The sequence below is a fragment of the Glycine soja genome, chromosome 7 (assembly GCF_004193775.1).
Source record: "Glycine soja cultivar W05 chromosome 7, ASM419377v2, whole genome shotgun sequence".
NCBI classification, from domain to species: Eukaryota; Viridiplantae; Streptophyta; class Magnoliopsida; order Fabales; family Fabaceae; genus Glycine; species Glycine soja.
This window is the reverse complement of record NC_041008.1, coordinates 39,465,516-39,492,945: the sequence shown is the minus strand read 5'-3', so window position 1 is coordinate 39,492,945 and position 27,430 is coordinate 39,465,516. Positions and strand designations below refer to the sequence as shown.

General features: G+C 32.3%; 2 protein-coding genes across 2 annotated transcripts; one reads left to right on the top strand and one right to left on the bottom strand.

The window, feature by feature from the left end:
* The first annotated feature begins 5,755 nt into the window (after positions 1-5,755).
* Positions 5,756-9,812, top strand: LOC114419603 (glutamate receptor 2.7-like). Its single transcript, XM_028385320.1, has 5 exons — positions 5,756-6,152; positions 6,471-7,744; positions 8,015-8,321; positions 8,439-8,836; positions 9,136-9,812. The coding sequence occupies exons 1-5, from the start codon at positions 5,882-5,884 to the stop codon at positions 9,583-9,585; spliced, it is 2,700 nt and encodes an 899-aa protein (XP_028241121.1). The 5' UTR covers positions 5,756-5,881; the 3' UTR covers positions 9,586-9,812.
* Positions 9,813-9,840: 28 nt separating this feature from the next.
* On the bottom strand, positions 9,841-19,647 carry LOC114419604 (apoptosis inhibitor 5-like protein API5). Its single transcript, XM_028385321.1, has 17 exons — positions 19,463-19,647; positions 19,225-19,325; positions 18,957-19,118; positions 18,424-18,523; positions 18,273-18,338; positions 17,230-17,327; positions 17,063-17,137; positions 16,806-16,955; positions 16,541-16,606; positions 16,385-16,450; positions 15,642-15,752; positions 14,920-15,009; positions 14,737-14,843; positions 11,177-11,291; positions 11,028-11,093; positions 10,800-10,897; positions 9,841-10,397 (listed from the first exon to the last, which is right to left on the bottom strand). The coding sequence occupies exons 2-17, from the start codon at positions 19,309-19,311 to the stop codon at positions 10,202-10,204; spliced, it is 1,653 nt and encodes a 550-aa protein (XP_028241122.1). The 5' UTR covers positions 19,312-19,325; positions 19,463-19,647; the 3' UTR covers positions 9,841-10,201.
* Positions 19,648-27,430: the final 7,783 nt, after the last annotated feature.

The following is a 27,430-nucleotide window of genomic DNA, read 5'->3' as shown; positions in this document are numbered from 1 at the left end:
TTTACATATAAACGCAATTTTTAATAGCAACTAAATAATACAAACTAGCTAATAATATGAACAAAATCATGGTTCAAGTATAATCTAAAAAAAAAAAGCAAAAAAAACAAAATACACAGCAAAACATGATCCGCGAAAGAAGTTTCGCAGGATCTTCCGCGAGAAGGAAATGTACCCTGCGGAAGAAGCTTCCACAGGTTCTTCCGCGACAACAAAATGTAGCCTGCGGAAGAAGGTTCTGCAGGATCTTCCGCTGGATCCGCGGAAGACAACGTTCTTCCGCTGGACCAGGCGGAAGATCCTGCAGAACCTTCTTTCGTAGGAATCCGCGGAAGAACCTTCCACATTTCTTCCGCATGACCCCGCGGAAGAACACCTTCTTCCACTACAGTACCCAAAACCCACTTTCACACGCGCGGAAGAAGGTTCTTCTCGCGGAAGAACCTTCGTCTTCAACCTCCACCACCACAGGTCACTAATGTCGTCTATCCTAAGGTTCCTACGACCATTTACGCCATTCAAACAGATACGAGGAGGTTAGAAGACTAACCTTGATGGCGGAAGAAACAAACAACAGCTTCAATGGAGGATGCCAACTTCAGGGGAGAACGAGATGAGATTCAAATGAAGGGAACCAAATTTGAAATGGAGAAGCAAATGAGGGCACGGAGGAAGAAGGGAATAAGCCAATATCGGGAAAGAAGAAGCACGAATGGAGATTGTTGGGTGCACGCGGAAGAAGAAACAAGCGCGGAAGCAAGGGGAAGAAGAAACAAGCGCGGAAGAAAAAGCGTTTTTTTTTTAAATATATTAACTTTTATTTTTTAAATGAAAGGTATTTTGGGTACTTCATTGAATTGCTGGATGCACAGGGGTGCACCTAGCAACGCCCGTCAGTGAATTATAGAAAACAAGTTAATTACACCATCACATGTGACAACCCGTTAAATGGACACTACTCTCTGAGCTAACTATACAGTAGTTAAAACTACTTGATAGATTGGTTAGAAGTTAGAACTTTTCATAACATAGTTATAAAAAAATGGTTAAAACCGTTAACATAATCCCTTTTTAAAATAATTATTTCTTGAGGTAAATTCTCATTAACAAAAATAATAATTTTTAGAATAATATTATGTTTTGCTTTTAGTTACACTGAGAGTTGCATTAGGAGTAATGTCTAGTGAACATAGGAGTAATTTTTATAAACTATGTAATTCTAACATATTATGAGTTACACAATGGACAAAACATACCCACAGTATTATAGGTACTGTTTTTACTGGTGCACTATTATCTAATAGCACATGTACTATTTTTTTCATGTCACCAACCTAACAGTTAACACCGTAACATAATAGAATAACACTAAAAATAGTACATATGATATTGTATGTAAGTTTTGTCCTTACACAATAAATCATTTGCCAAATCAAGGTTTAAAGTGACTGGAAGTCATCCTCGAGGGAGTTCAATGGTCATGCCTCAATTTCATTTTCCGTGATAGACAGGATTCCTAGCTCTCTAGTTAATTAAAATTTAGAATGGGACAGACCCTTTCTGATCACTTGTGAAATATATTAAGAGTCTCTGTCATGAGGATTCCCGGAATCTTTTTAAAACTCCAAATCTGTCGTTATGAACTCGAGTTTCCATATATCATCCAGATTCAGTGCACTGAAAATTCTTAATATTGACATCAACTATAATGACTTTCTTGCTTGAAAATTAAACCTATACCTTTCTTTAATAGTTTTAAGAAATGTTCTACTTTGTGTATATGGTCTGTAAATAAAAGTAAAAGAAGTATGCCTGACTTTTTTTTGTAAAAAATAATATTGTCAAAATGTAATAATATCACATAAAATTAAAAGAAAAGTATATGTAATTTTTCAAATAATTTTTTAATATATAATTAATAATACTGAACTTAAATTAATAAAATAAATATTTCTTTTAAACTATGTTGTACACTTTCTTTGTATTTGTTCAATGTGTTATCGAACTTCTGTATTAATGAAAAAATAATGTCATTTGAAGAATTTTCATACAAGTTTTTCAACAAATGCATGATGGTGATAGAAAGAAATTGAACCCAGATGCATTTAATTTCAATACTATTCCTAAGGCACTATCAAGATTAAATATATTCCTTAAAAAAATCATGATTAAATAGATAAATATGAAACTTACCATTTATTACTTTTATTTCTCTTTAGTAGTCTATGAGGAGGCTATTATATATAAATAATTACATTACAAACTCCTTGAAACTAATAATTTGTTTACACACAGAATAAAAGAAAACGCAGATTAATTTATCATGTGAGTTATCTCCTTTTATTATTGATACACTTTCATTTTTTTTACAACTCATTAATAAGAAATATCCTCTAATTTATTCACAATTAATCTTCAATGAAAAATCTAATTGATCACCTTGAATAGATTATTTTTTTTTAATTATATTTTTTTCATCCATATAATTTCAACCAAAAATCCTATTTAAAAAAATTGAGTCTAATTTCACTCAAACCAATAACATATTGGTTCTATCTTATTCTTTAATTACACATCAATTGTTCAACAATAATAAAAGTTTTAGATAGAATGAATGAGATATATCATAAATTCAAATTTCGGTGTCATCATTTTAAAAAAAAGTCCAACAATAAAATATGTATCAATTTATTTCTACGCCCCACCCTATTCAAAAATGAATAATAATATTTAAATATCCTATCATTTCAAATATCCCACCAACTAACATTTTCATTTTTCTTTTACATCTCTCTTCTTACATACTATATCACCTATCATATCTATTTTTTTTTCTCTCTCACTAGATGTAAAATAAAATTATATTTTGGATGTCCAACAATATTTTTCCTTGGATTTTTTTTTACTTTGTATATAAATCTAGGTCTTGGAGGAAGAAGCTATAAATAATAGCTTTTTGTGTTACATGTTGCCCTGAAAATCTCCATAGACACTGAAACCTACGCATCCACAACTAATTAATAGTGCTGCTACGTTACTTAATTAGTCTTCTAAATTTGTTGATGAATACATACCTATTTGTGGCTGGATTGTGTATCAGCTATATTGAACTGCTTAAAATAAAGATTTCGATCAATTATTTTCACTCTCCTAAGTCCTAACATATATTCTATTATATCCACAATGACGACGTCAATACCAACATCGCTGCTATGACTTTCAGTTCTTTTAAGCCAGCTTCATAACCGCGTAATTTGTGGAGAAAAGAAACGTACGTGTTTTGCTGTAGAGAATCTGATCTGAAAAGAAAAATTTACGATCTCCTTTCCTTTTTAATTGTGGAATTTTTGGCAAAATTTTATTTTTATTTATCTCATTTATAAAGTTTAAAATTTTACTAATTACTTTTTTTTTATCAATTACACTATTCTCTGTTAATCTTTAATTAATTTACACATACATTTACTGTAGAATAAAAAAGATCAAATAAGAATTTCTACAATTATTTTATTAAAATCAAGAAAATTATTTTATTTTTTGATTTCTAGGTAACAATCTTAAAAGACATATAAAAAAGAAATGAAAGGAGTATTAAAAAGTTATCTGCACCTATTGAACAAAGAGTATATACCATGACATTGGGACGGGTTGATCAAGGAATTCAAATCTAATATACTTAGACTAATGACATGTGTGATAAACGGTGTATTCATAGTAAATAGTATAAGGAATTTTCAAGTTATTATTTAATTGCAAATTGACATATTATGCTATAATGTTATCATATACACGTAAATTTGTTTAAGCATGGGTTTAAATTAACTGGTTTAAGTAGTGATGATATTTAATGGCACTACACCTCCACCAATGAATGTAACTTGCATGGTTAATAGATCAATAAATGCATAAAAAATAAGTGGGTATCTGGTTAATAGATTTCACAAAATGAAGAGCATAAAAAAATTATCAAGTAGTACATCTTTAAGTAAGTATATATTTGTTATAATTAGAACCTAAAAGAATCCATTTATTTTAATATAAAGTTTCAAAGTGAGTATTTGCTTGCAGGGTCCATTGAATCCATATTTTGATTTATTTTATCATACAATAGTAAAGTATTCATTAACTTTATTAATAATTAATTTTGTTAAAAAACTTAATTAATTACATTTAATAAAATTTCTTTTCTCAATACCGCACAAAGCTCCACTTAAGAAATCCTAGTTTTACTTAAATGAATGAATGTTGGTAGTCCATATCCTAACGTTTATATTAAATATTTTCTCTCTTTTTATTTTTTTTTAACTTATATTAATGTAATTTTGAACTGGTCTATCTATGAAGTGGTAATTAATAATACCTAATATATAGTTGCGCTCTTCTAGATCCCATAAGCCCCATGTGACTTTCCATTCAAAGTCTCTAATCTATGAAGGTTCAGAGCAATTTTGCAAAATCTTTTCTGTTGTCCGGTTCAATTTTCTGCATCGTTTAAATTGACGATTACCGTTCAAGCATCGATCCTATTATTGGTTTCTAAGACCAACCCCTTTTGTTAATGTGCATCTTGTGCTCACAAGTTGGTCCAACATTACGTGGATCTAAAGATGGAGTATTTTTAATATTATCTATATAAATAATATATATATATATATATATATATTAAAATTATTAAAGATTAATATATAAAATTTATCTTTTTGAGATTTTGAGAAATCAAAAATACATACTATATCATAATTAATTTTATTTAACAGTTCCTTTTCAATCAATAATAAGTTAATCTATTTAAAAAGAAATGAGACATTATTCATTTTATATACTATTATGAAATTGCTAACATTATTTTATTAGCATATATGTTTTTTATTTTTAGAAAACAACTCTTTTGTATAATTTTGTCAATTAAGAGTATCATTTTTAACTTCTGTAATTTCATTTGAAAATTTCAATTATTAAAATAAATGTAAGTTTTCCATTATTGAAAGTACGTTTTTTCATTTATTCTAATAGTTGTGCTGTTAAAAAAGCCAAATAGAGTACTGAAAGAAAAAGAAAATTAGGCAAAAGCTACTTAATATTATTTGAATTAGAATTTTCGAATATTGACAATGCAAATAATAAGTGTAATAGATTTTTGAAGTTTACCATTAAGAAATGGTTAATAATAAAAGAATGTATATTTGAAGGCTTAAATATGAATTTAATCACGGTAAGTTTGAGTTTTTTTTTCATTTTTAACACATAAATTTGTATTTTTTTAATTTGAATTTCTAAAACCCAAACTTATAGAGATTAAAAAAATTACAGAAATCAAAATTGAAAAAAAGAAACATGAGCTTACATCAACTTAATTCATATTTAAGTCTATATTTCAATTAAGATTAATAGTGTTAAAAGTCAATAAATGATATAAATAGAATAATTACTAATTAACATAGAAAAATGACAAAATGAAATTGAAAGGAAAAAAACATCTTCACTTTTAAATATTATTTTCCACTATTGAATGGTATTTTTTATTACAATATTAATGATAAATTTGGACACCTTATTCATTTGGAACCTTATTGAGGCCAGGAATGGCTACGTGTATATACCTCTTCTCACACCCAACTTGTCTTATAGTATGAAGTCAAGACTCAAAACTGCATAATTGACCGGATCAAACCTCAAATTCCAGCCCCACTAGAAGAATCCTTGGGGTCCACTCCAGTGTTATATTGCTATATATATTTCCTCCTTCCATTGCATCTTTCTTCAAAAGTTTACTCATATATTAGCACATCGCATTGTATGAAACTATGTCATGAGAAACCAGTGCATGCACAAATTTTACAACAAATGCTTACAGATCATGAGCAAAAGAAATTAAAGCAAAATGAATTTTCCATCCACTATTCCTCTTGCATTTCCTACCTATTTGTTCATTTTCTTTGTTCTAGTTAATTGCTACCAAGGTGAGGCTACAAATGGAGACAACAAGGTTATATCTATAGGTGCAATAATTGATGTTAACTCTCGGGTTGGGAAAGAACAGCTTGTAGCCATGGACCTTGCAGCTCAAAGTTACAATAACACTTCCAAGAGCCACAAGATGGCTCTTCATTTTCAGGAACCCACCAAAGATCCCTTCAGACCCACTTCTCTTGGTTAGTGATATCAATCATTTACCAAGAGAAAATTATTAAAAAAAAAAAAATCCATGCTTTTATGGTTTGGACAAAACTTAGATGCAGATTCTTACGTATTTTTTGTGCAGTTTTCCAATAAGAATTAGAGTTTCCCCTTGATAATTTCCGTAGCTGACGTCTAGTTAAAAGCCAGCATAGGTTTCTGAGGTGAAACTCTTATTCTGGTTGGAAAGCAGTATATAAGAAAGTGCATCTTAGATTTTTTTTCTCCAATTTGCTTTAACCTTGTAACTATGTGAAGAATTGAATGTAATTATGTAAACCTATTTCTTGCAGCTAGAAAGATGATTAAAACGCAGAAGGCGCAAGTGATTATAGGAATGCACGCATGGACAGAAGCAGCTTCAGTGGCTGAATTAGGACGCAAAACTCAAGTTCCGGTCATATCCTTTGCAGCACCTACCATTACCCCACCATTGCTGCCAACTCGCCTGCCATTCTCGGTAAGAATGGCCAACGATGGTACTGCATATGCAAAATGTGTTGCAGATATGGTACGTGTTTATAGTTGGCAGAGAGTAGTAGTCATTAATGAAGAGGGAGATTATGAGATGCTAGCACTGCTATCTGAGACCCTCCAAGAGGTTGGTTCAATGATTGAGTACCGTTTAGCTCTTCCATCACCTTCTTATCGAACTAATCCTGGAGAGTTCATACGCGAAGAGTTGAATAAGTTGATTAAAAATACACAATCCCGGGTGTTCATTGTTCTGCAATCATCATTAGAAATGGTGATTCATTTGTTCAGAGAAGCTGCACAATTGGGACTTGTGGATGGAGAATCGGCTTGGATAATCCCAGAGAGAATAACAAATTTGCTTGACTCTGTCAACAAGTCTTCTATTTCCTACATGGAAGGAGCTTTAGGAATCAAGACCTACTACTCTGAAGATAGCAGTGAGTATCAAGATTTTGAGGCTCAGTTCCGGAAATCTTTTCGGGCCAAGTATCCTGAGGAGGATAACCGCGATCCGGGATTTTACGCTCTGCAAGCATATGATAGCATTAAAATTGTTGCACAAGCAATAGACAGAATGGCCAGTGGCAGAAAGACTTTGTTAACCGAAATACTGTCTAGCAATTTCCTTGGCTTGAGTGGAGAAATTCGATTCGAAGAAGCGCAACTCTTGCCAAATCCTACCTTCAGGATTGTAAATGTAGATAAGAAGAGTTACAGAGAATTAGACTTCTGGACTCTAAAACGTGGGTTCATCACTAACCTCACTACAGAACAAGGTTCAAATAGTGTTTCTAGGAACACAGAAAGTTTAAGTGCCGTAGTAATATGGCCAGGGAAACTAAATAGAGTTCCAAAAGGATGGAATCTGCCTACTAAACAAAAGCCAATGCAAATAGCAGTTCCTGGAAGAACCTCCTTTTCCAGGTTTGTCAAGGTTGATCGTGATGAGCTTACTAATTCATATAAATATAGTGGATTCTGCATTGAAATTTTTGAGAAGGTGTTAGACATTTTGGGGTATGATCTGCCGTATGAGTTTCATCCCATCAATGGAACCTATAGCGATCTGGTTCAACTTGTCTATAACAAGGTAAAGCCTCATTACTCATTCTACTGTGCCCCTTATTTCTTGTATATATTGTTAAATATGCTTTTATTTTGCTCACGTCACACACCTATCTGAACAAGTTCCTTTACAATCAGCAAAATAAGTAAAAGAATAAAACAGTCACTGATCCTAATGTTTGGTTCCTGTTAATTTTGAACTCTAGATATAATTTTTCTATAAAAAAAAAATTATTGCTTGACTAACCTAATATTTTTATGATTATCATGTGGTTTAATAATGATGAAATGGAAGACTTATGAAGCAGTTATTGGAGACACGACCATAACAGAAGCCAGATTGCAATATGTAGACTTTACTGTGCCATATGCAGAATCAGGATTGTCAATGATAGTTACAGAAAAGTCCAACGAATCCACATGGATGTTTATGAAGCCCTTCACCTGGCAAATGTGGGTGGCAACTGGGGCCGTGTTGACTTACACAATGGTAGTTGTGTGGTACCTGGAGCGGGAACCAAATCCTGAGTTTCAAGGCAATTGGAAAAGCCAAGTCAGCACTGCTCTTATGTTTACCTTCTCCTCTCTATTCTTTGCTCACAGTAAGTATCACCCTCATGCTTCAATTAACAACAATGATCAACTTTAGTTATGAAAAGAAGTGTTAGAAATACCAATTTCCATGAAACTGAATTGATGCCAATGGTTTGATGTTGCAGGGGAGAAAATCCATAACGACTTATCTCGCGTGGTGATGGTATCATGGCTGTTTCTAGTGTTGATTCTTAACTCAAGCTACACTGCTAGTCTTTCTTCCATGCTCACAATTCAACGACTGCAACCAAATGTGACAGACATCCTGTGCCTGAAGAAGTACAACATGAAAATTGGTTGTGACGGAGATTCGTTTGTTAGAACATACCTGGAGAAAGTCGAACAATTCAAGCCAGAGAACATCATAAACATGGATAATGAATACAGCTATGAAGATGCATTCAAAAACAACTCAATAGCAGCTGCTTTTCTCGAACTCCCTTATGAGAAAGTATATATGAGTAAATACTGCAAGGGATACTCTGCCTCTGTACCTACCACCAAATTCGGAGGACTGGGATTTGTAAGTAACACTAGAATTCTTCGAAAAACTATGATAATATGTCGAACTAACTGTTTTCTACAAGGAAACAGAACCAAACGCCATTCTTATAATGTAATAGCATCTTCTGTCGTTTGTCGTTTATATAAGAAACAAATAAATAGATTAGTTTGATCCTAATTGTAATAAACATTGATCTATTTTTAGATGGTATTAATTTTAATTTTCTTTCATATCTTTATTCTATTATAAATGCCTTATATCTTTCACAAAATTAACCAATTCATTTCCACTTATTTCCTATTAATCTCATGATGCAGATGTTCCAGAAAGGCTCGCCAGTGGCCAGAGATGTTTCCAAAGCTATACTGAGGCTCTTGGAGCAGGGAGAACTGAGGATGTTAGAAGACAAATGGATGAACGATGCAGGAGACTGCTCCAACAATTCGACCTCAGAGAGTACAGAAAGTTTGAGGCTTGGAAGTTTCTGGGTTCTGTACGTGATCTCTGGTGCCACTTCTACAATTTGTTTTCTACTTTATACAATCCAGTTGCTGAAAACTAGACAACCAACCCATGATGATGCACAAGAACGTAATGGCAATCCAGGTGATGAAAACCGATGGAAAAGGATAGTTATAATTGCTAAGCAGATTTATAGCAGAAAGCATGCGACAGTGACACCCGTTCCTCACCAGCCCCAGGCTCCACAATTACCAGATATCATAACAGTGTCTTCGCCACCAACTGTTGCTATTCAAAACTCTTGATCATCTAGCACACATGTAACCAACAATTAAGTTTTTTCATTCAACTCTAGATCTAGGAAGGTAACTTGGGAAGGAAAGTATTTCAGTCAGTACCCATTTTTACTATCCTGCTTTTGTACCTTAGTCACTAACTTTAAAAAATCAAATCATTTTCAGAACATCAGAAGCTATATGAACCTTGTAAATTGTTTATTGTAATGGGTAGGAAGTGAATGTATTTAGATTGACATTGTTAAGGGCAACTGTACAAGGAACTTAACCATTTAATTTCATATTGCCTGAAACGGGTAACATCCCAGTACGAGATACGGTCTTCCATTTCCATTAAAATGCACTCGTCATTAAAATTACATGCATACATACCAACGAACATAAGTTCCGTCAGCTAGTCCCATCTGCTGCTTGCAACAAATGGATTGGAAAATGATCAATAACTCAGCATTCTACATGAACAACCTTAGTAAAAAGTACGACTAAATTAAAATTTCATCATCCGCTATAATCAAAAAGTCAAAACTTCCACTGACAAAGAATTGTAATACATTAACAGGTCCTATTTGTATTCTGGTACAGTCTGGTGAAGTCTGATGTTTTCTACATCACATCTGCAACAAAGTTACCGATACCCTCCTCCTCTTCCTCTTCCACGACCACCCCAGCCCCGGCCTCTGCCCCTCATACCTCCTCTCCCACCACCAGATAATCCTTCCAGCGCTCTATTGACTAGTTGATTTTGCAAACCACCAGCACCTCGACCTTTCTTTGATGCAATATTGTTGGACCCATTGGCAGCATTAGCAGGCCGTTTTGCTCTGCAGAAGTTTAAACTAAATAGATGAGCTGATCAATGTAAATTATTTCTGTAGTCCCAAATCCCAATCCAAATGAGATGTTTAAAAAATCAAATTCCGTATAAAAACTGTCAATTAGGCCAATCATTAAGAGACAATGAAACAAGTTACTCTGGTGGAAAACGAACAAGAGTGTGTTTGGATAGGATAAGCTTTGTAAAAAGGTGCTTTATGGTATAACTTAGAACTTTTCTTCAGAAACTACTTTTTTCTAGCATCTGGTATAAATTCATTTGTTCTCTAGAGAAAGTTATCTAACTATTACAAATTTTTTATTTATTAAAATCACTCTTATTTTATTAAAAAAATCCCCAAACAAAAAAATTCTAAAATGATCTTTATTAAAATAAAAAGATAACATACCCAGCAGCTGGTGCAGTAGATGCTGCTTTTGTTGCTTCTTTCCAAGAGAGATTGATTCTCTTATCTCCAATAAAAGAAGGCACTTTGGCGTGCAATGGCTAATCACACAAACCAAATAATTAAATAAGAGAAAAAAGGGGAGAGGGGGAAGTCAATCAATTAAAAATCATGCAACTAATAAGTCAACAACTTAATTGCTAAAGTAAAAAAATGTAGCATCACTCTTACCTTTGTCATTGTCAAAATGTTATTGCAAGTCCGCAACCCAGTTGTAGCATTCTGCTTTTTAGTTTTCTACAAAATAATGTAAAAATGTAAGCATAATATGTCATAATAAGAGAAAGGCAAGACAAAAAAAACATCGAACAAGAACTCACAATTTTTTCCTTTTCTTCATCAGTTTTAGCACCTGCCATAGATTTGTTGTTTTCATCCATTCCTTGAGTTAATTTCTTGATTGTAGCCCGGGTGAACTCCTCAACATTATTCAATCTAATAAAAGAAAATAAACCAAAAATGTGACCACAAAACAATAAAAACGACTTCAACACTAAAGAGAGGTAAAACAACGAAAAGTATACTAAACAATGGAATAGTTGCAACCAGTCAAATCAGCTACTTTCTCCCTTCCCAAAGCCAAACTATTGTAAACTTAAAAGATAAAGGACAACAAGATCCACACTACAATGACAAAGACAGTCATGAACAGAAGTGAGTTTCTGGACCAAACCAGATTTTGCTACAACCTTGCACATAAGTTTGTTTATAGTTTATAGTGATACTCTGCAAATAGCCACTTAATCATAAAATCTGAATCGGACCTTGTTGCTCATTGCATGCCTCATACAATTCTCATGTCTTGAACACACGACAGATATTGCTTAAACTTTGGACACAATTGACACCATAACTAAAAATGAACTCAATAAGAGAATTTGCAGGAATGTGCAATAGATGCATATATCTGGAGAATGGTGGAAATATTGAGGAAGTAAGCAGCAATTGTGTTGAAAAGGTAAAGGGAAATAGCATGAATTTTCACAAATTAAGTCAAGTTAATCTGCTCTGCTCCCAGCTGATAAATAGAAAGAAATAAAAAAGAACAAAGAAACTAACAGTCATAAATACGAAGTTTTAAGAGGATATAATGAAATAAGGAGATCTAACTCGATGGAACCGTATCATTGGAATAACTACATATCCAAGAATACTCATTGCTAGAAATTGCGTACAGGAATTATTTGTAAACCATAATCCCATATCAGTGTATCACTATAAAACTCAGAATACTCACAAACATAACTCTGAAGTCTAATCACCCCAAAACTTGATAAACAAGGCAAAACTATACTTATTGACCTCAAACCATAGTTTGGAAACCTGGACCAACCACACCCCGGTGGCTGGACAAGGTCGAGTCCGTTGCTCGATTGGGCATGCCTTCAACCCAGAACAACCCGGTCGGGTCTGTGGTCAAACCGGTGACCCATCAACCCAGACCGGGTCATTTATCATTTTTCTTTCTATGTGGAGTGCGAAACAGCGTCGTTTTGATTTCTAGGTTTTTGATTTTAGAAACCCTGATCCGTCGTCATCTAGTTCTTGCTTCGTCACAGGCTCGCAGCTTCTAGGTTCCTTCCTCTGGCAGCTTCTCTCGCGGCGCCGTCGTCTGGCGTTCGCCGTCTTCTCATTCTCGCTTTGTCGCAACTTCTCTCACGACGTCGTCATCCATGCTCCGTTGTCCAACGTCCAGCGTCCCAAAGTTATAATTCTTCTCTAAACTGCATTTGCTTCTTCTCTCTCATCAAAGCAAAGACTGCTACATGTTTGTTTTAAGGCAAATTCAGATTTTGGTTTTTTCCATTTTGTTCCTTCATATTTTTCCAATGTTTGTGATTGTGTGTGACTGTATGTGCTTGCGTGTGTTGTTTGGTATCTTGAGCAGGCCTAAATAAATAACTTATTATGAAACCTCGTAGTCGTACTGTTACCCCCTTTCCCTTATTGCGCGAAAAGGATTATTGAACTGTTAAGTTTGGCAATTGAAAATCCTATTGCAGATGTGGTGCTCTGTTTGCTTATGGGATTTCCATAATTCTAATGCATGGCAATGTGAACAGCACTTGTCAATAGGAAGAGAGAAGCTTGCATGCTCAGGAACACAGTTCTGAACTTCTGATATTAATTGGAAGCCAATAATATGAGACCTTTTTAAGGGTGATAACCAAGCTCAAATAACTTTTGAACGGTTGAACCCGTATTATTATGTAACGAGTGTGATGTTACAACACTAGTGCATATATTATTTTATAGTGAGGAGGGACAGCCCAGGCATGCTCGTATGCCCACTCATAATTATGGGATAACATGTAACTTCTTTGATTCATATTTTTCTGTATTTTGTTGAATAAGTTTCCTATCCTTTCTAATGGACAAGGAATGAAAAGAACAAAGTTTGTCTGAATGTACTTGTGTTTTTAGCAGTGATTGCATTGATATAATGGTTGTTAATTAGTTTTAACTTTTAAGGCTATATTAGCATTTTGAATACATTTGATGTGTGATGGCTGAATGCCATGAATAGAATTTGATTGTTGGGAATTTATTCTAGTAACTTCCAAATGATGCTGGGAGATTGTGCAAGGGCTTTGAATCATTTAACTATCATATTTGTTCTTAACAATGAAATGAATTTCATGGAAATCCCATCTGATGGCAGTAGCTACTCAAGTTTTTTACTATGTTAGATTTTGTTATGGGTTGGGTTCCTTTGATCTCTCTTACTCTTTGATTCATTAATGAAGGTAGGAAAGATTTGTGAGATACTATAAACTTTTGAAAGTAATAAAAATATATAAGAAATTTCTGAATGAATAACATGCAGACAATTCCTCTTAAAACATGTTTAAAGCCACATGAGCATTCTGAATATGTCTGATGTATTTGAAACTACTATAATATGACTAAGAATCTATCTGTGATAACTGATAACTGATAATGCTCAATGGGTTTGCCTTCGTGAGATATTTCTCTTATGTCTAAGTATTTGAGTGTACCTTTTAAGGTTTGTTTAAAAGCTCTATTTTAAAATTATGTTTGAATATTTTATGCATTAATTTAGCAATGTGGATTTAAGACAGGTATAAAAAAATTATATTTTTTTATTACAAAAAGTGACTCACTGGTTCGACCACTAACCCAGTGCCATGACCAGGTCAGTTTTTAAAACTATGCCTCAAACAATTATTGGACACTACCCAAGAATACCATAGAAAAAGTATTAAGCTAATGCATTAAAAGATAATGCCCGGACACATTATCTCTATGACAAGCATGTTTGGACCTTACATATAGAAGTTCAAGTTCAAACACAGAAAATTATTGTATAATTCAATAATTCATAATCTAATGATGACCCTAAGCTAAAAAATGATATATGGATGAGCATCCAAAAGAAACCCCCAGCACAGCTTTTATCCCTTAGGTCTTAACAACGGTACATATCTGAGTTTTTAAGAGGAAAAGTTCTTCTCTTTTTCTCAAAAGCTCTTTAGGAAGCTACCAAACAAAAAAGAAAAGAAAAAAATTCAAAAATAAGTTGAACCAAATACGAACATAATTGGTTCACTTTGCTTATCTACGTAAGTAACAATATTATCCCCCTAAACTTGGAAGTTCTTGGATTTGATTCTACCTGGGGGCTTTCACTGGTAGGTCATTCTAAGTGCTACTGTAAGCCTTCATCAAGACTTGCAGCATGCGCTATCTTTGGAATTGGGCAACCTCCCCCTAAACTTTTGTAATACTTGCATATATGATAAAAACTAAATTATATTTATATTAAAAATACAAACCAAAGAATGGGTGAATTAAAGATACAAACCAGAGAATAGGTGAATAGTTTACTACAAAAATCTATCAAAAGAAAAGATGATACCTCTCAGTAAAATCATTATAATGCTCTGAAAAGTCCTCTCCAAGCCTATCAGATGGCTGGCCAGTAACAATTTTATATCCACATAAACTATTTGTCGCATTAGGAACCTACATCACCAAGTTCAATTATGCACCACATATAACTACTATCACATATTAGCTTAGACAAGGAAAGATAACCCACCTTATGAGCTAAGTGATGAAATGTGTACAACAAGCACTCAACATAGGTAAAATTCATCTCTTCTCCAGTCTTCTTCCAAGTCATGTATTTCTGAAAAAAGGAAAGCAAACAGCTTAATGAAAACAGCGAGAGTAAATGATATTGAATCATTTAATTGAAACATTAAATAAATTGATATATTAATCCATGACACATTGTGTTTAAATAGATTTAATTCTCCAAAGATCATTCACAACAGTTAACTACATCACTACTTTGAATTTGACTCAACAAGGAAACTAATTGTGCAAAATTTGGGTTTACATCAATCAAAATAAGGAGATTAATGTGATCAGATGGTGCAAATAATTTTGAAGGGCTGAGGCAATGGAAATCCAATATTTTGGTGGTCAAGCATTAATTTGTAGCTCAAAATATAATGCAGCAGACAACGAGCATGAACAGAAATGAAATTATATGAATAACATTACCAATTTATAACTACAATTTTAAAAGATAGATGACCTACAACAGTAACTTCAAGAAAAAAAATGGATTTAAGACTAAACCAAGCTAGCCACATCAAAAACACACTTCTGCTAGTCGACAATGTGCTTGGAAATAACAGCATAAAGCCATAAACTAAAATAAACATAAAAATTTGATGTTGACATGGCAGAAAACATACTACTATATCCAACACATTGAATGTGCCATATGCCAATTTGCAACTAAAGATTTACCTTCAGCAACTGAACAATAGAAGGAAGCATTTGGCGTGAGTCTTGTGGTGTTGTATAAGGTGAAAATTCTGCAAGGCTTCTGAGTAAATCTACCTTCCGTTCTCCAGGAAGCTGTGAAGAAATAAAATAATGCATGCGAATAAGTTTCTCAACAACCAAAAGAAAACCCTCAATTATAGAAAATTATTAACATAATTCCAACAAGATTCCATTAATCAAAAACATTCACCAGCTAATACAAGATCTAGAAAGCTAACCAGTAAAATTACCATAGATAAGATTCCTTATTTATATTTTATAATCAAACAACTTGAAATTACACAACAGATGAGGCGACCAGTTATGTACTGAAGTTGGAACAGGTAATATGCTAAGTCCAAAAGCAAATATGTTTTTTTGAACGGTGCCTGCTAAATATAAAGGAATAAAGAGTTGCCTAAATTAATATCTTGCAATTCAACAATGGCTATAAGATTTCATGCTAATAAATGTTCGATTTACCTGAAAGACATTCATGAGCGCCAAAATTATATCACATATTTTAACAGTTAGATTTGCAAATTTAGTATTTTATAGAAGATTAATGAGTAATCATATCAATTTATGGCTACAACCAATGGCAAGAGGCAGAAAGTAAAAAGCTTACATGCTAGGTTCAAAACTAAAGGAAGAATATTAAATGGGTAGAACAAATATTAAAAATACATGTTTATTCTTTCAAACTAAAAGATCTGAAGTAATACCTGGTCAAAAACAGATATTATATATTTGTTTATATAGTTGAGAAATTTGTTGCTTGATGCACCCCTCTGCAAGGAAAAAAAATGATTCTGTTGAAGGAAAAACTTGACAGAAAACAACGAGAAGATAAACACTTGAACAGTATAAAAAGTCCTTACCACAACAAATGGAAGTGCCATGTGAAGGCAAGATATCAACCGGTCAATATGATCTGCATCTGATACCTAAAAATTGCCATTTAAAAACCATTACATGAGACCCCAAAACGAAATCTATACTACTTACACTACTTAATAACTTCAGCCAGCAGTAAAAAATCAAGAGACCATTTTACTAATACAAAACAGATTTCTCTTACATATAAAATGATTGTATTTGCGTGCTCAACTGGATGAAAGAAAAGAAAAAAAGAATAATAATTACATTGAACTGTGCATCTAAATCAGCTTGCCCTTCAATGATTCCAATAAGCTCTTTCATCCGCTCAGCCGGAGCCTTTTCTCCAAATAGGCTCAAACTCTTCAGAAAATCCATAAACATTCGAAATTCTATGCCAGTAACATCTTCTAAACTCTGCAATTAAATTATCACAACATATATCATGAATACTAATAGATTAAACACTAATAGATTAACAACTGAATTCATAAAAAATAATGAGGGAAGGCAATTATGAATACCTTTTTAATGAGATCAGTTATGTGTCTTTCCATTTCCTCCTGTGGTTTCAACAATTCAGCTTTGATAGGGAAAACCTATAATGAAGATATTTAGTATTCAGTATTCACTTCCATTTTCAAAAAGAAATAAAATAAAGGGCTCATTAATCAAACATTTATCTGCTTACCTTATCTCGAACAAAGTTTATAACTTTCTCACGAATAACATCATCCGTGCTTGGCTCTTCAACACTGCCAATGTGCTTAAACAAAGCCGTCAAAGAAGCTGCATTGACAATTAAACCATCAGGAGACAACCAAAATGCAGCACTAATTATAAATGTCAAGATTCTAAGCATATTTGTGATAATTGTCAAAAACTTAAGCATTCACGGGTAAAAAGTTCGGGTGTATGTACAACACTCAAAGCATTAGCCTAACTCTGCACCATCAGTTTGGCATGCAACATTTTCACAAAATTATTGGACTTCCACAATTAATCTCACTGTTACATATGTTTTTAAGTTTTATTACCACCAAGGTGCAGGTGGTCATCTTTTATTGGAAGCATTAAATAAAAACATTACCCATAATTTTAAATACAGCAAATTATTCAGGGCACAATAACATCAATAGGATCTCAGCCATAGTGAAACTAATGTTCTCAGAGAAAAAGTATATCTCAATGTACGTCTTATGCCCACTGAATAGGTACTACATAAGAGTAGTGTTAGAATGGCATGCATTTTCTTTCTCTGGTTTATATGGATGATAGATTGACCAGTTTTATTTACACTGCAAGGGAAAGAATTGCAGAAAGATCAAATTGCATGTACCACAAACTTAAAAAGTTAAAAGATCAAGAAGTTTGAGACACAAAGTTCTTGAATTCAAATTCATTCAGTTTACTATCATACTAGAAGATTGGAGATATACTTCTATTACATGATGATATACAACATGCAGTTAAACACTTGTCAACCATCATACTAGTGCAATACCAAGATTATAAGTTATTTTGCTTTAGCATTGATGAACTGAAGTTCCTTATAAACTATTTAGATGAGTTCAACAGAATGTCAATCAATCAACCCCATTCCTTCTACGTTTGGGGCTTTGGAAAGTGGTAACTTCCAGTGACAAGGCTCCAAAGAGATTTCCAAACACACCCTTAACCCCAACAATATCTGACAAAGATATTCTCACTGAACATAAAGATATATCAAAGTACCTTTGACATCCTGCCTCAGCAAAGACATAAGAGCCTTATGTACTGCATCACGCTCCACAAATTCCTCTACAAGAATTAAAGGGGAAAATATCAGAATCATAATCATGGTTAAGTTCTCAACAACGCAAAAACTTCAATGACTTCAACTTACCAGACCCAAGAATTTGCACAAGAATATCAACCATCTTCCCAATATTCTCAGGTGTATCCTTACAAAAAAGAGGCAGACCTCTAATTGCTTGCACTCGAACCTGTACAGCAACAGAAAAACACCAAATAGTGGAAATAAACCTCAGTACATACAGAATTCACGTCATAGAGACAAAACAGAGCAACCAAGATAACAGCAATACAAAAGACTTTTTTCTATCCACTTCCCAGTTCCCAATGTCTCGTTTAATCTCTACAAATGGCACTATTTTCCTTCCTGTGTATCCCTCACTAACTCTCTTCAGTTCAACTTCCCTTATTAATTTAGCTTTTAGCCTGACGAACCAACACAACCCTGAACCACAAGGCTTGCCATTACTAACACTTAGATAGAGCACCATAGTAACAAGATAGTTTTCCATTTTGAAACAGAACACCATTCCTCAGCCACCGCCACACACACACACATACAGAATCACAAATTATATCATACGCATATTATATTAGATGTAATTAGAGGAGCAAAATACACACCCCGAGTTCTTCAGCCTCAACCAAATCAAGATGTGCATCGAGAGCAGGGCTAGAAAGGTCAGGAAAGAACTTGTAGAACCTGGGAATCAGCTGTGCAGCGAGCTGCTTCGCCTTCACACTCGTCTTCGCCGCATCTATGATTCCCTGGTAATCCTGCACATTCTGCCAGAACCACAAAAAACGATACAAAACCCTAATTCCAAACTCGAACATCACAATCCAAAACCCTAGAACAATTGAACCGAAAATCGAAGAGCGAATTCCGAACCTGCGACTTGTCCTTGGCATTGTTGAGTTGCTCGCCGTATTCGTAGAGCTTCTCGATGAAAGCAGCCTCTTCGGCAGGATCAGACATTGGAACGCACGTTTCTGCAATAGCGATAGGTGATTTTTCGTATGCGATTGCGATTGTAACGTTGATTGGGTTCGAATTGAAGAACGAAATCAACGCAAAAAGGGAAAATCAAAGAGAGTTTTGTGAAGTGTTGAGAGAGAGAGTAACTGACCTAACTAGTGAATGGAGACGATAGTGTTGTTGAGTTGAATTAGTAGGGAACGATTCCGTGGTGCGAGGTCAAGTAAGCTCTTCGATGGGGACGAGTTTCCCTTACCTCACTGAACACGCCACACGACACAACGTAAACACAGTTTACAGTAAACTATAAACAGTAGCCAGCGCCTCTTCTCTCCTCTTATGACTTATCTCTCCGCTGACGTAAAACTCTGTATATATAAGACGACATGTCGTTTCTCCCAGGTGCCTTAAACGGCGAGAATTGACCAAACCTTTTTTTTTTATGTAGGACTATTTTACCTATTAGAGATAAATAAAAAAATAAATAAAAACAAGGAACATCCTCTCTTTTAAAAAAAAAAAAAACTAAGGAGCATTGACCAATAGTTGGAGAGTAATTTCATTAAAGCGTAAAGATAAGCCATGACAAAATCTTAATCTTAATACTACAAAGGAAAGAAGTTATGCAAGTATGAATTATCCTCCAAACTATAAAAATTTATGCAATAGTCCATTTTCAACCAAATGAAGTCAAAAGCTTAAGGGTTTAGTGTTTAGAAGTTTAAGGGTTAATTATTGATGTGTGTATTGTGAGTTTGAATAGTTTGGGCAACGATTAATGATGTCAAAAGCTTGTATTTGTGAAAAAAATGTTCGAGCAAAAATTTTAAGTTTTAGTCAAGTCACGATTTCTAAGTCAACTAAAATTCGGTAAAATTGAATCTAATCTACATAAATTTAGGCAAAGTCACAATTTTTAGCTCAACACAAATTTAGTCAAGCCATGACTTTTAATTCGGCTAAAATTCAATAGAACTAGATCTGTGCAAATTTAGCCAAGCTACGATTTTTAGCTTAAGCTAAACTTCTGGCTAAAATTAAATTTAGGCAAAATATTTTATTTATCCCTTTATGCTTTCTTGAAAGCTCCCTAGTCAATTCCAAATGTATGCATAATTGTTTTATAAGTCATAAAGAAGAAGTAAATTTGGTTTTCTACTAATGTTATGAAATTCACATTCATATAAGATTTTGGTGTGATAAAAGTAAGAATACAAGGTGTTCGTATATCTTACTATGGTATTCAAACTATAGGTGAGTTCATAAGTGTGATGAACATATGAATGGTAAATTTATGATATGGTATCCTTTTTTTGGTGTTGAATGGGTGAACATGAATGTGATGGTGTATGTTGACTGTTGAATGAATTAGCATATCATGCATACATAGATAAATGACATTGCATGTGAGTAGACACGTAAGTTGGGGTGCTAAGAAGACTCTTAACCTAATGCTGAAGGTTTTCATGGTGGCTAACGATGAAAGGACCTACAAAAGGGATGAATGGGTGAATCCCTAGATAGGTTAAGGTTTTTTGCAAGCTTTATTGAGGTAAGTCACTACCCATGCTTATTCATTTTTTATAAAATCACACTTCTTCTGCAAGGTTAATTTGAGTCTCTCTGGATGATCAAGGTGTGACTATGTTAAGGGATGTGCTTGAATTAATTGCTCAAAAGGTTAAATCTCCTTAAAGAGTTAGCATGACATAACATGATACTTAGACACATGCATTTACAATTTATGACTTGAGAATTATGTATTACTTGATGAGTCATGTAAGTATATTGATATTGGAAATGTGAAGGATTTCTATATCTTTTTTTAAAATGGTAAATTTATAATATTTCTCTTATATTATGTTTCTTTTAAAATGAGTTTACCCTTGCGTTTTCTATTGAACTATGATGATTGTGTCATTTGACAGGGAGTAAATTATGATATAGCTTAAGGAATATGTCACCCATGATTGATGTGGAGTTGGTGATGGGCTTAAGGGTGAGATATGACTCTTAGTTATTTATTTATGTTTTATTTTAGTGGAGACTAATTTAAGGTTTATATATGATTATAAAATTGTGTTGTATTTATTCCCTTAATGGGACCCTTGAGATTTGTTTTGGAGATTTATTATGATGTAATGTGTAATGTTTATATGACATGCTAGGAATCTTGAAAAATTCTTATTTATTTTCATTAATTAAACTAATTCAAGAACTTTTAAAATGACTAAAAGTTAATCTTTCTGCATTAAAGTCTTAGTATTTTATTTAATGGCATCCAAAGTCATAACAGTAAAAATAATCAAATGTGTAATTACTTAATGCATTGTCATTCATGAAGAAGGTCTACAAGTTTCTTTTCCTTGCTCAAACTATAAAAAAAATCCAATTAATACTATTTAATATTATGTATCTTAAGTCTTAACTCAATGTTTCAATTGTCTATTTAATTTGCATGTGGCCGGAAAGGAGTTCCAACATTCACGTTACCATTGAAAATTAGTGACAATTTGCAAACTAACAATATTTGACTGCAACCTCTTTCAATTCTTGCCTCTTCACCTTATTTATCTCATTCTAATCATATGGGCGCAAACATACATTTCTCAAATTTGGTTCTATAATTTTTCAAGTTATTACGTCTCTAACTAAAAAAAAATAACATTCTATATTTGATTGTCTCAGTGGCATATCAACCTATCTTTCATGTTGATCAAGATTCCATCACTGACTTATAAAAAAAAAATTCTTTGTGAATTGTAGAGCTCATTTTTAAGATTATACACTTTTTCAATTATTTGTTTATTCTTTTTTATAATTTGTGGTTGGCTAGTGATTAAATATTGTAATTTTTTATTTCTTTAAGATTATATCTTTATCTTTAAATTCATTTATTGCATTTCTTAATTAGTATGCAATTTATACTTCTTTTCACTTCATTCCTTTGTTCGTCTTTTGTTATATTCAGAAGTACATTATGATGAGATGCAATCATTCAATATTATTTACCATTGCTTTAGGTTTTTGGCATCGTTCAGATATTTTTAGTGTTGTTTTTTGTTCAATGAATGTTTGACAAATACATTAATATACAAAATGGTAGCTTAGAATGTATATTTGACACCCACCATGTATAAGGGAAAATGAAATAAGTACACTTGTCAATGAAATTGTGATCAATTTAGGGTTTTGCATTTTACTAATACACTTATGATCTTTAATGTCACCTTTTGTGAGGAGCAAGCTCAATAACTTGTACACAAACAACAACAATTTAGGTATTAATTGAAATAAACAAAAAAAAATTGGAAGGCAAAATTTACCATGCTCACAAAAAATATCTAACCTATAAATTTTTATTTTTTGTTGATCCTTCTAAGGAGTGACGAGAGTTGCTTTATTTTACTTCATAACATATATCTTTCATTTTCATAAAGATGTTTCCTTTCAGCAAATTATGCGTTCTATAATCACCAACAACTATTGGTAGTATTATTTTTTAGAATTTGGACACCAATTAGGATTCCCAAATAAACAAAGGGGATAGAAATTTTTTTACAATTCAATAACTCCACATATATCTTTATCACTCTTTCCCCCACACCAATATAACACCAAAATTAATTTTTTTAAAAATAACCTTTAAATCCAACATTAATTCAAAGCTTCACAAGGCATTTGATAGCATAAACAAACCTCAACACATACATAATTTAGTTCATGAATTTAGGTAGATTTGAGGAGTAAATGATGAGTCACACATGGCACCAAAAATTAACTTGCGACTTGTGTGAAAAAAGAAATCTAAGACTAACTTAAGAATGATTTCATTAATTAAAATCATTGTTTGTCATCATATTAAATCTATATTTTTTATTCAAATTTAGTTTTAAGTTCTTTTAAAATTGAGACGTTATATGCAAATGATGTCTATCGTGTGCAAAGAATATGAAAACTTGATATCTTAATTTTTTATAATTACTGCCTCATCTCATTTTCTTAAGTTGTTGTTATTATTATTATTATTATTATTATTATTATTATTATTTGTCACCATCAATTTACCACATTATCAATTTTATATTTCCATTGCAAATAGTGAAAATATCATCCCACTTGAATTAGAAACTCGTGAAAAATAAAAATAGAGCAATCAAGACATGACACAAGGACAAAAAGAAAAAGAAGAATAAGCAATTAAAACATTTAAAGCATGATCTACACCAAGGAGAGTTCCAAAATATCTTGGCAAGACCATCGATGTTTGGAATTTTCTTTTTCATAAAATTTGGAGTATTGTTCTAAATCCATTTAGTTGTTCAGTTCACCACTATCACTTATTTCAACTTTAATTATCCATCCATCTTTATAAGGTTTTCAGTTGACTTGTAAGAAAAAAATGTAGGACAACATGAAAACACTTGGTGTTGATAAAAAAAACTTATTGCAATATTTCAACATTACATATGCACAGTGATTCAAGTGTGTAGCATGTAAAAACTAGAAAGTACAGGAAGGAGAAAAAATAGTTAATGCACATAAACTCAGTATACACATCTTTTCTTTCACGTAAAAATTTCTTTACGAATTATGCAATAAAACTCAATAAAGCAAAAAATTTATCAAGCATTTTATTAACTTCAACCACTTTTCTTGTAATAGAAGAGTTAATATCACTAGTTGTCTTCACACTTTCAGTTGCACCAAAACTTCCTCCTTGTGTTACAACTACTCCCACTTATAGCAATTCAACATCACCCAAATGATCTTAGTCATGACCAATTATGCCAATCGTAGCAGAATTTCCATCAACCTTCACCCACTCATAAGAATCAACATACTTCAAATCTTTAACAACTAGAGGTATAACATAGAAGAAGCCAAGAAGACAATATAGAGGAATAACTAAAAGTCAATGAATATGATCTTTGAATGTAAAGTGTTCTTGTTCATATTTTGAAGCCATTATGAAATACAATAAATTACACTAGAAGGGATGTTGAACAGTGTATTAGTCAAAATATAAATTTTTTGAAATGAACGATGTTATAATAAACAAGTTGATAAGAATCTTCGTCCAATAACTCGGAGTGGATTGTCGTCCATTGGTGTGTAAAACTTATTTTCAAGTGAAAAACTTGTGTGTAGAATGTGTCAATAATAGACTTTAAAATACTTTGATAAGTTAAAGAAGAGTAGTAAAAATATTTTATTTTATTCTAGTCCAATCAACCTGAGCTACATTCAATTCTTCTTTGTCAACTAGTAAAGAGTTCTACTAATCAAACTTGATTACAACAAGTATTTTTTTCTGTCAATTCTGGCTTACAAGTATTATTAAGGCCACTACGGACACAACCCTTAGACTCTCCCTGAATCTAAGAACACTCAAGTATTATTTTGTCACTAAGTCACTCTTAACTTTTACAAACAAAAGTTTATACAAAATCACAGATTCTTTGTAACACTCAATCAAGTGAGTTTACAATGAGGTTCTAATCTTTCACTAGTACTTTATATATTACAAAGGACAAACACTCTTAAGCTTAATGTATTTCTCAATATTTTTTTTCTTTTCTCTTGTTTCTTGATTCACGACTCTTGTTTTTCTATGTACATTTTTCGTCATTCTTCAATCTTTGATGTCGTATTTATAGGTAGAGAGATGGTCATAGCTCTAGAAAGTATCTTTGGGATTTAATAATATGACCGTTGAACAGATTGATCTTGTTTCCTGATATAAACAGATATTGCGTGTTTATATTTAATAGGATTAGGACTTTCCTTATTTGTCATTCATAGCTCAATATGACCGTTATACATATAAAAGGAAATTAAGGATAAATTCACAAATTTGTTCCTTTTAAATAAGCTTATATAAGCTGAAATAAATTAATAATTCAAATAAAATGTTTATTTCATTTGGATGGATTGAACGAGTTGTAGACGAGGTATCCACTAATGGATAAGTCTCACTTGATGTTGCTTATAGTCATCAAACCTATTGACTTACATGCAACAAAGTGGTTAACACAAATTTATATTTTTGTTTTTATCAAAACCTTAAGATTTGTTTGGGTCATCGAATGATGGATCATCCAATGTCTAACACATTATGTATATTAACTTTAGAAATGTTAGTTGCAACAACTACAAAAACAACCTATCATTTTCATATCCTACATATTCAAATGCACATTTTGCATTCAACATATAATTGGAGATGTGAATATAGAAAGAATAAGAAAATAAGCAAAATTAATATAAAACTAATATGCACACATGAGGCATTTTCAACCAAGCAAGCTAATACTAAGATAATTTCTCTCTTATCAACTACAGTCCTTGTTAACTTCTTTTTCCAAAATGTTTACAAGCAAACAATGATATTGGCAATGATGATCCCAAAGTCGTATTTTGCATTAATTTAACATGTTAAGCTCTAATGTAATAAACTAGATATTAGTTCAAAAATAACAAAATTTAAGCAATTCCAAAATCCCATCAGATATGGGATAATGGGAAAAATGACTTGTTTGGTTTTAAGAAAGAGAATTACATTTGAACAAAATGTATTTTGGAAAAAAAATTATAGCTTAAAAAAAATTATTCAAAACAATGAATTATGTTTAGTAGTGCCAATTAGGATTAATAAGTATTGTTTAGATTAAGGTACATAAAATTTAATATATAATTCAATGAGAAACAATCGATATACATTTTGACAAAAAGGTAATAAATTATTTGATGATAGATTTACTTCATTTGATGAAAGATTTGATTTAAAAGACCAAAATACCTAAAAACATCTCTCCATCAAATTTCCAAAATGAACTAGAAAACGAGAAAGAAAAGTCTTTCTATTTGTACTATTATTAAAAATTCAACCGTGATAAAAAAAATATTAAAACTTCCGCATTGAAAATATAACAAAATTTTATCTTCAAATATTTAACAAAATTACATACTCATAACTCAAACTCAATCATTATTTAAGTTAGAATGACCTCATGTCAATTAATCTACATTGATCCATAGTTGCAAAGTTCTTATAATATGCTACTATCACATATGAATTTGGCATTGTTTTAAATTATGGTTTGTAGGTGTGATTATAGTTATAAATTTCAATTTTAAAGTTTATGCAATTGCATTTCAATGGTAATCATGAGCCTAACAACTAGATCCATCCACAACTTCCTGTAAATCTATTAATTGCACAATCACTTTGTTAAAAAATTTAATTTATGAGTTAGAAAATGAATAGAATTTGATATTTTACGATAGCTAGGAGGTCCTCATCAACCAATAGTTAATCTCTCAATAATCATGAAAAAACAAGATCAATTCCATATACACACATGTGAATGAATCTCATCATCATGTTTTTTAATTATTTTACCACAACTTCAGGTACACACAATAAGGATAGTTTTATGTCCTCATTCTTTAATCTTTTTCAATTTTACTATTTTCAAAACAATCATTGATAATTGGTAAATCAGAGTTTTCCTTTAATTAATCATCACTGATTATTTCAACCTAGAGAAAGTTCAAATATCAATGTATCATCAAAAGTGACATGATCCATCTAGGTAGACCCTATATGCAATTGACCAAACAAAAACCCTTTCTGATTGAACAAAAAATGTGGTATTATCAAGTGGTTGGACTTCAATTCTACTTTAAAGATGTCTCATAAATTTTTTTAATTTATTTTTTTGGGTTGTCAAGACCTTTCTACATTAGATACCAACAATTAATTCAACATCGTTTTTCTCTTCTATGAGACTCACAGGAATTGATTCCACCTAATATTTAAACCCCTTTATTTTGATTTGATCATCTATATCCCATACAAAATAAATAAAAAAACACATTCAACCTTGCCTTCACTTTTGATCTTCTACAACTCTCTTCCCTTTCTTTGTCCAAAAGTCATGTCTCTCTCTTCTTTTGTTACCACTTTTTTTTTCGTTTCTATTCACATCTTTCTTAGTTTTCTTCATTTTGTATGGAACTTCCTTGTCTTCTTTAGCCCTACATGCCAACATTACACACTCCCTCGCTAGCTTTTAGTAAATTACTATGCCAAATCATGCCCTCGGGTAGAACA

What these genes read in the sequence shown, in the direction of transcription:
- LOC114419603 (XM_028385320.1), top strand. Translation starts at nt 5,882, where the DNA reads ATGAATTTTCCATCCACTATTCCTCTTGCATTTCCTACCTATTTGTTC. An exon ending in CTTCAGACCCACTTCTCTTG is followed by an intron (nt 6,153 to 6,470) that starts GTTAGTGATATC and finishes TATTTCTTGCAG; the next exon opens with CTAGAAAGATGATTAAAACG. An exon ending in TTCAACTTGTCTATAACAAG is followed by an intron (nt 7,745 to 8,014) that starts GTAAAGCCTCAT and finishes ATGAAATGGAAG; the next exon opens with ACTTATGAAGCAGTTATTGG.
- LOC114419604 (XM_028385321.1), bottom strand. Translation starts at nt 19,311, where the DNA reads ATGTCTGATCCTGCCGAAGAGGCTGCTTTCATCGAGAAGCTCTACGAA. An exon ending in TTCATCACTTAGCTCATAAG is followed by an intron (nt 14,844 to 14,919) that starts GTGGGTTATCTT and finishes TTGGTGATGTAG; the next exon opens with GTTCCTAATGCGACAAATAG. An exon ending in TATAATGATTTTACTGAGAG is followed by an intron (nt 11,292 to 14,736) that starts GTATCATCTTTT and finishes TTCTTTTATTAG; the next exon opens with ATTGAATAATGTTGAGGAGT.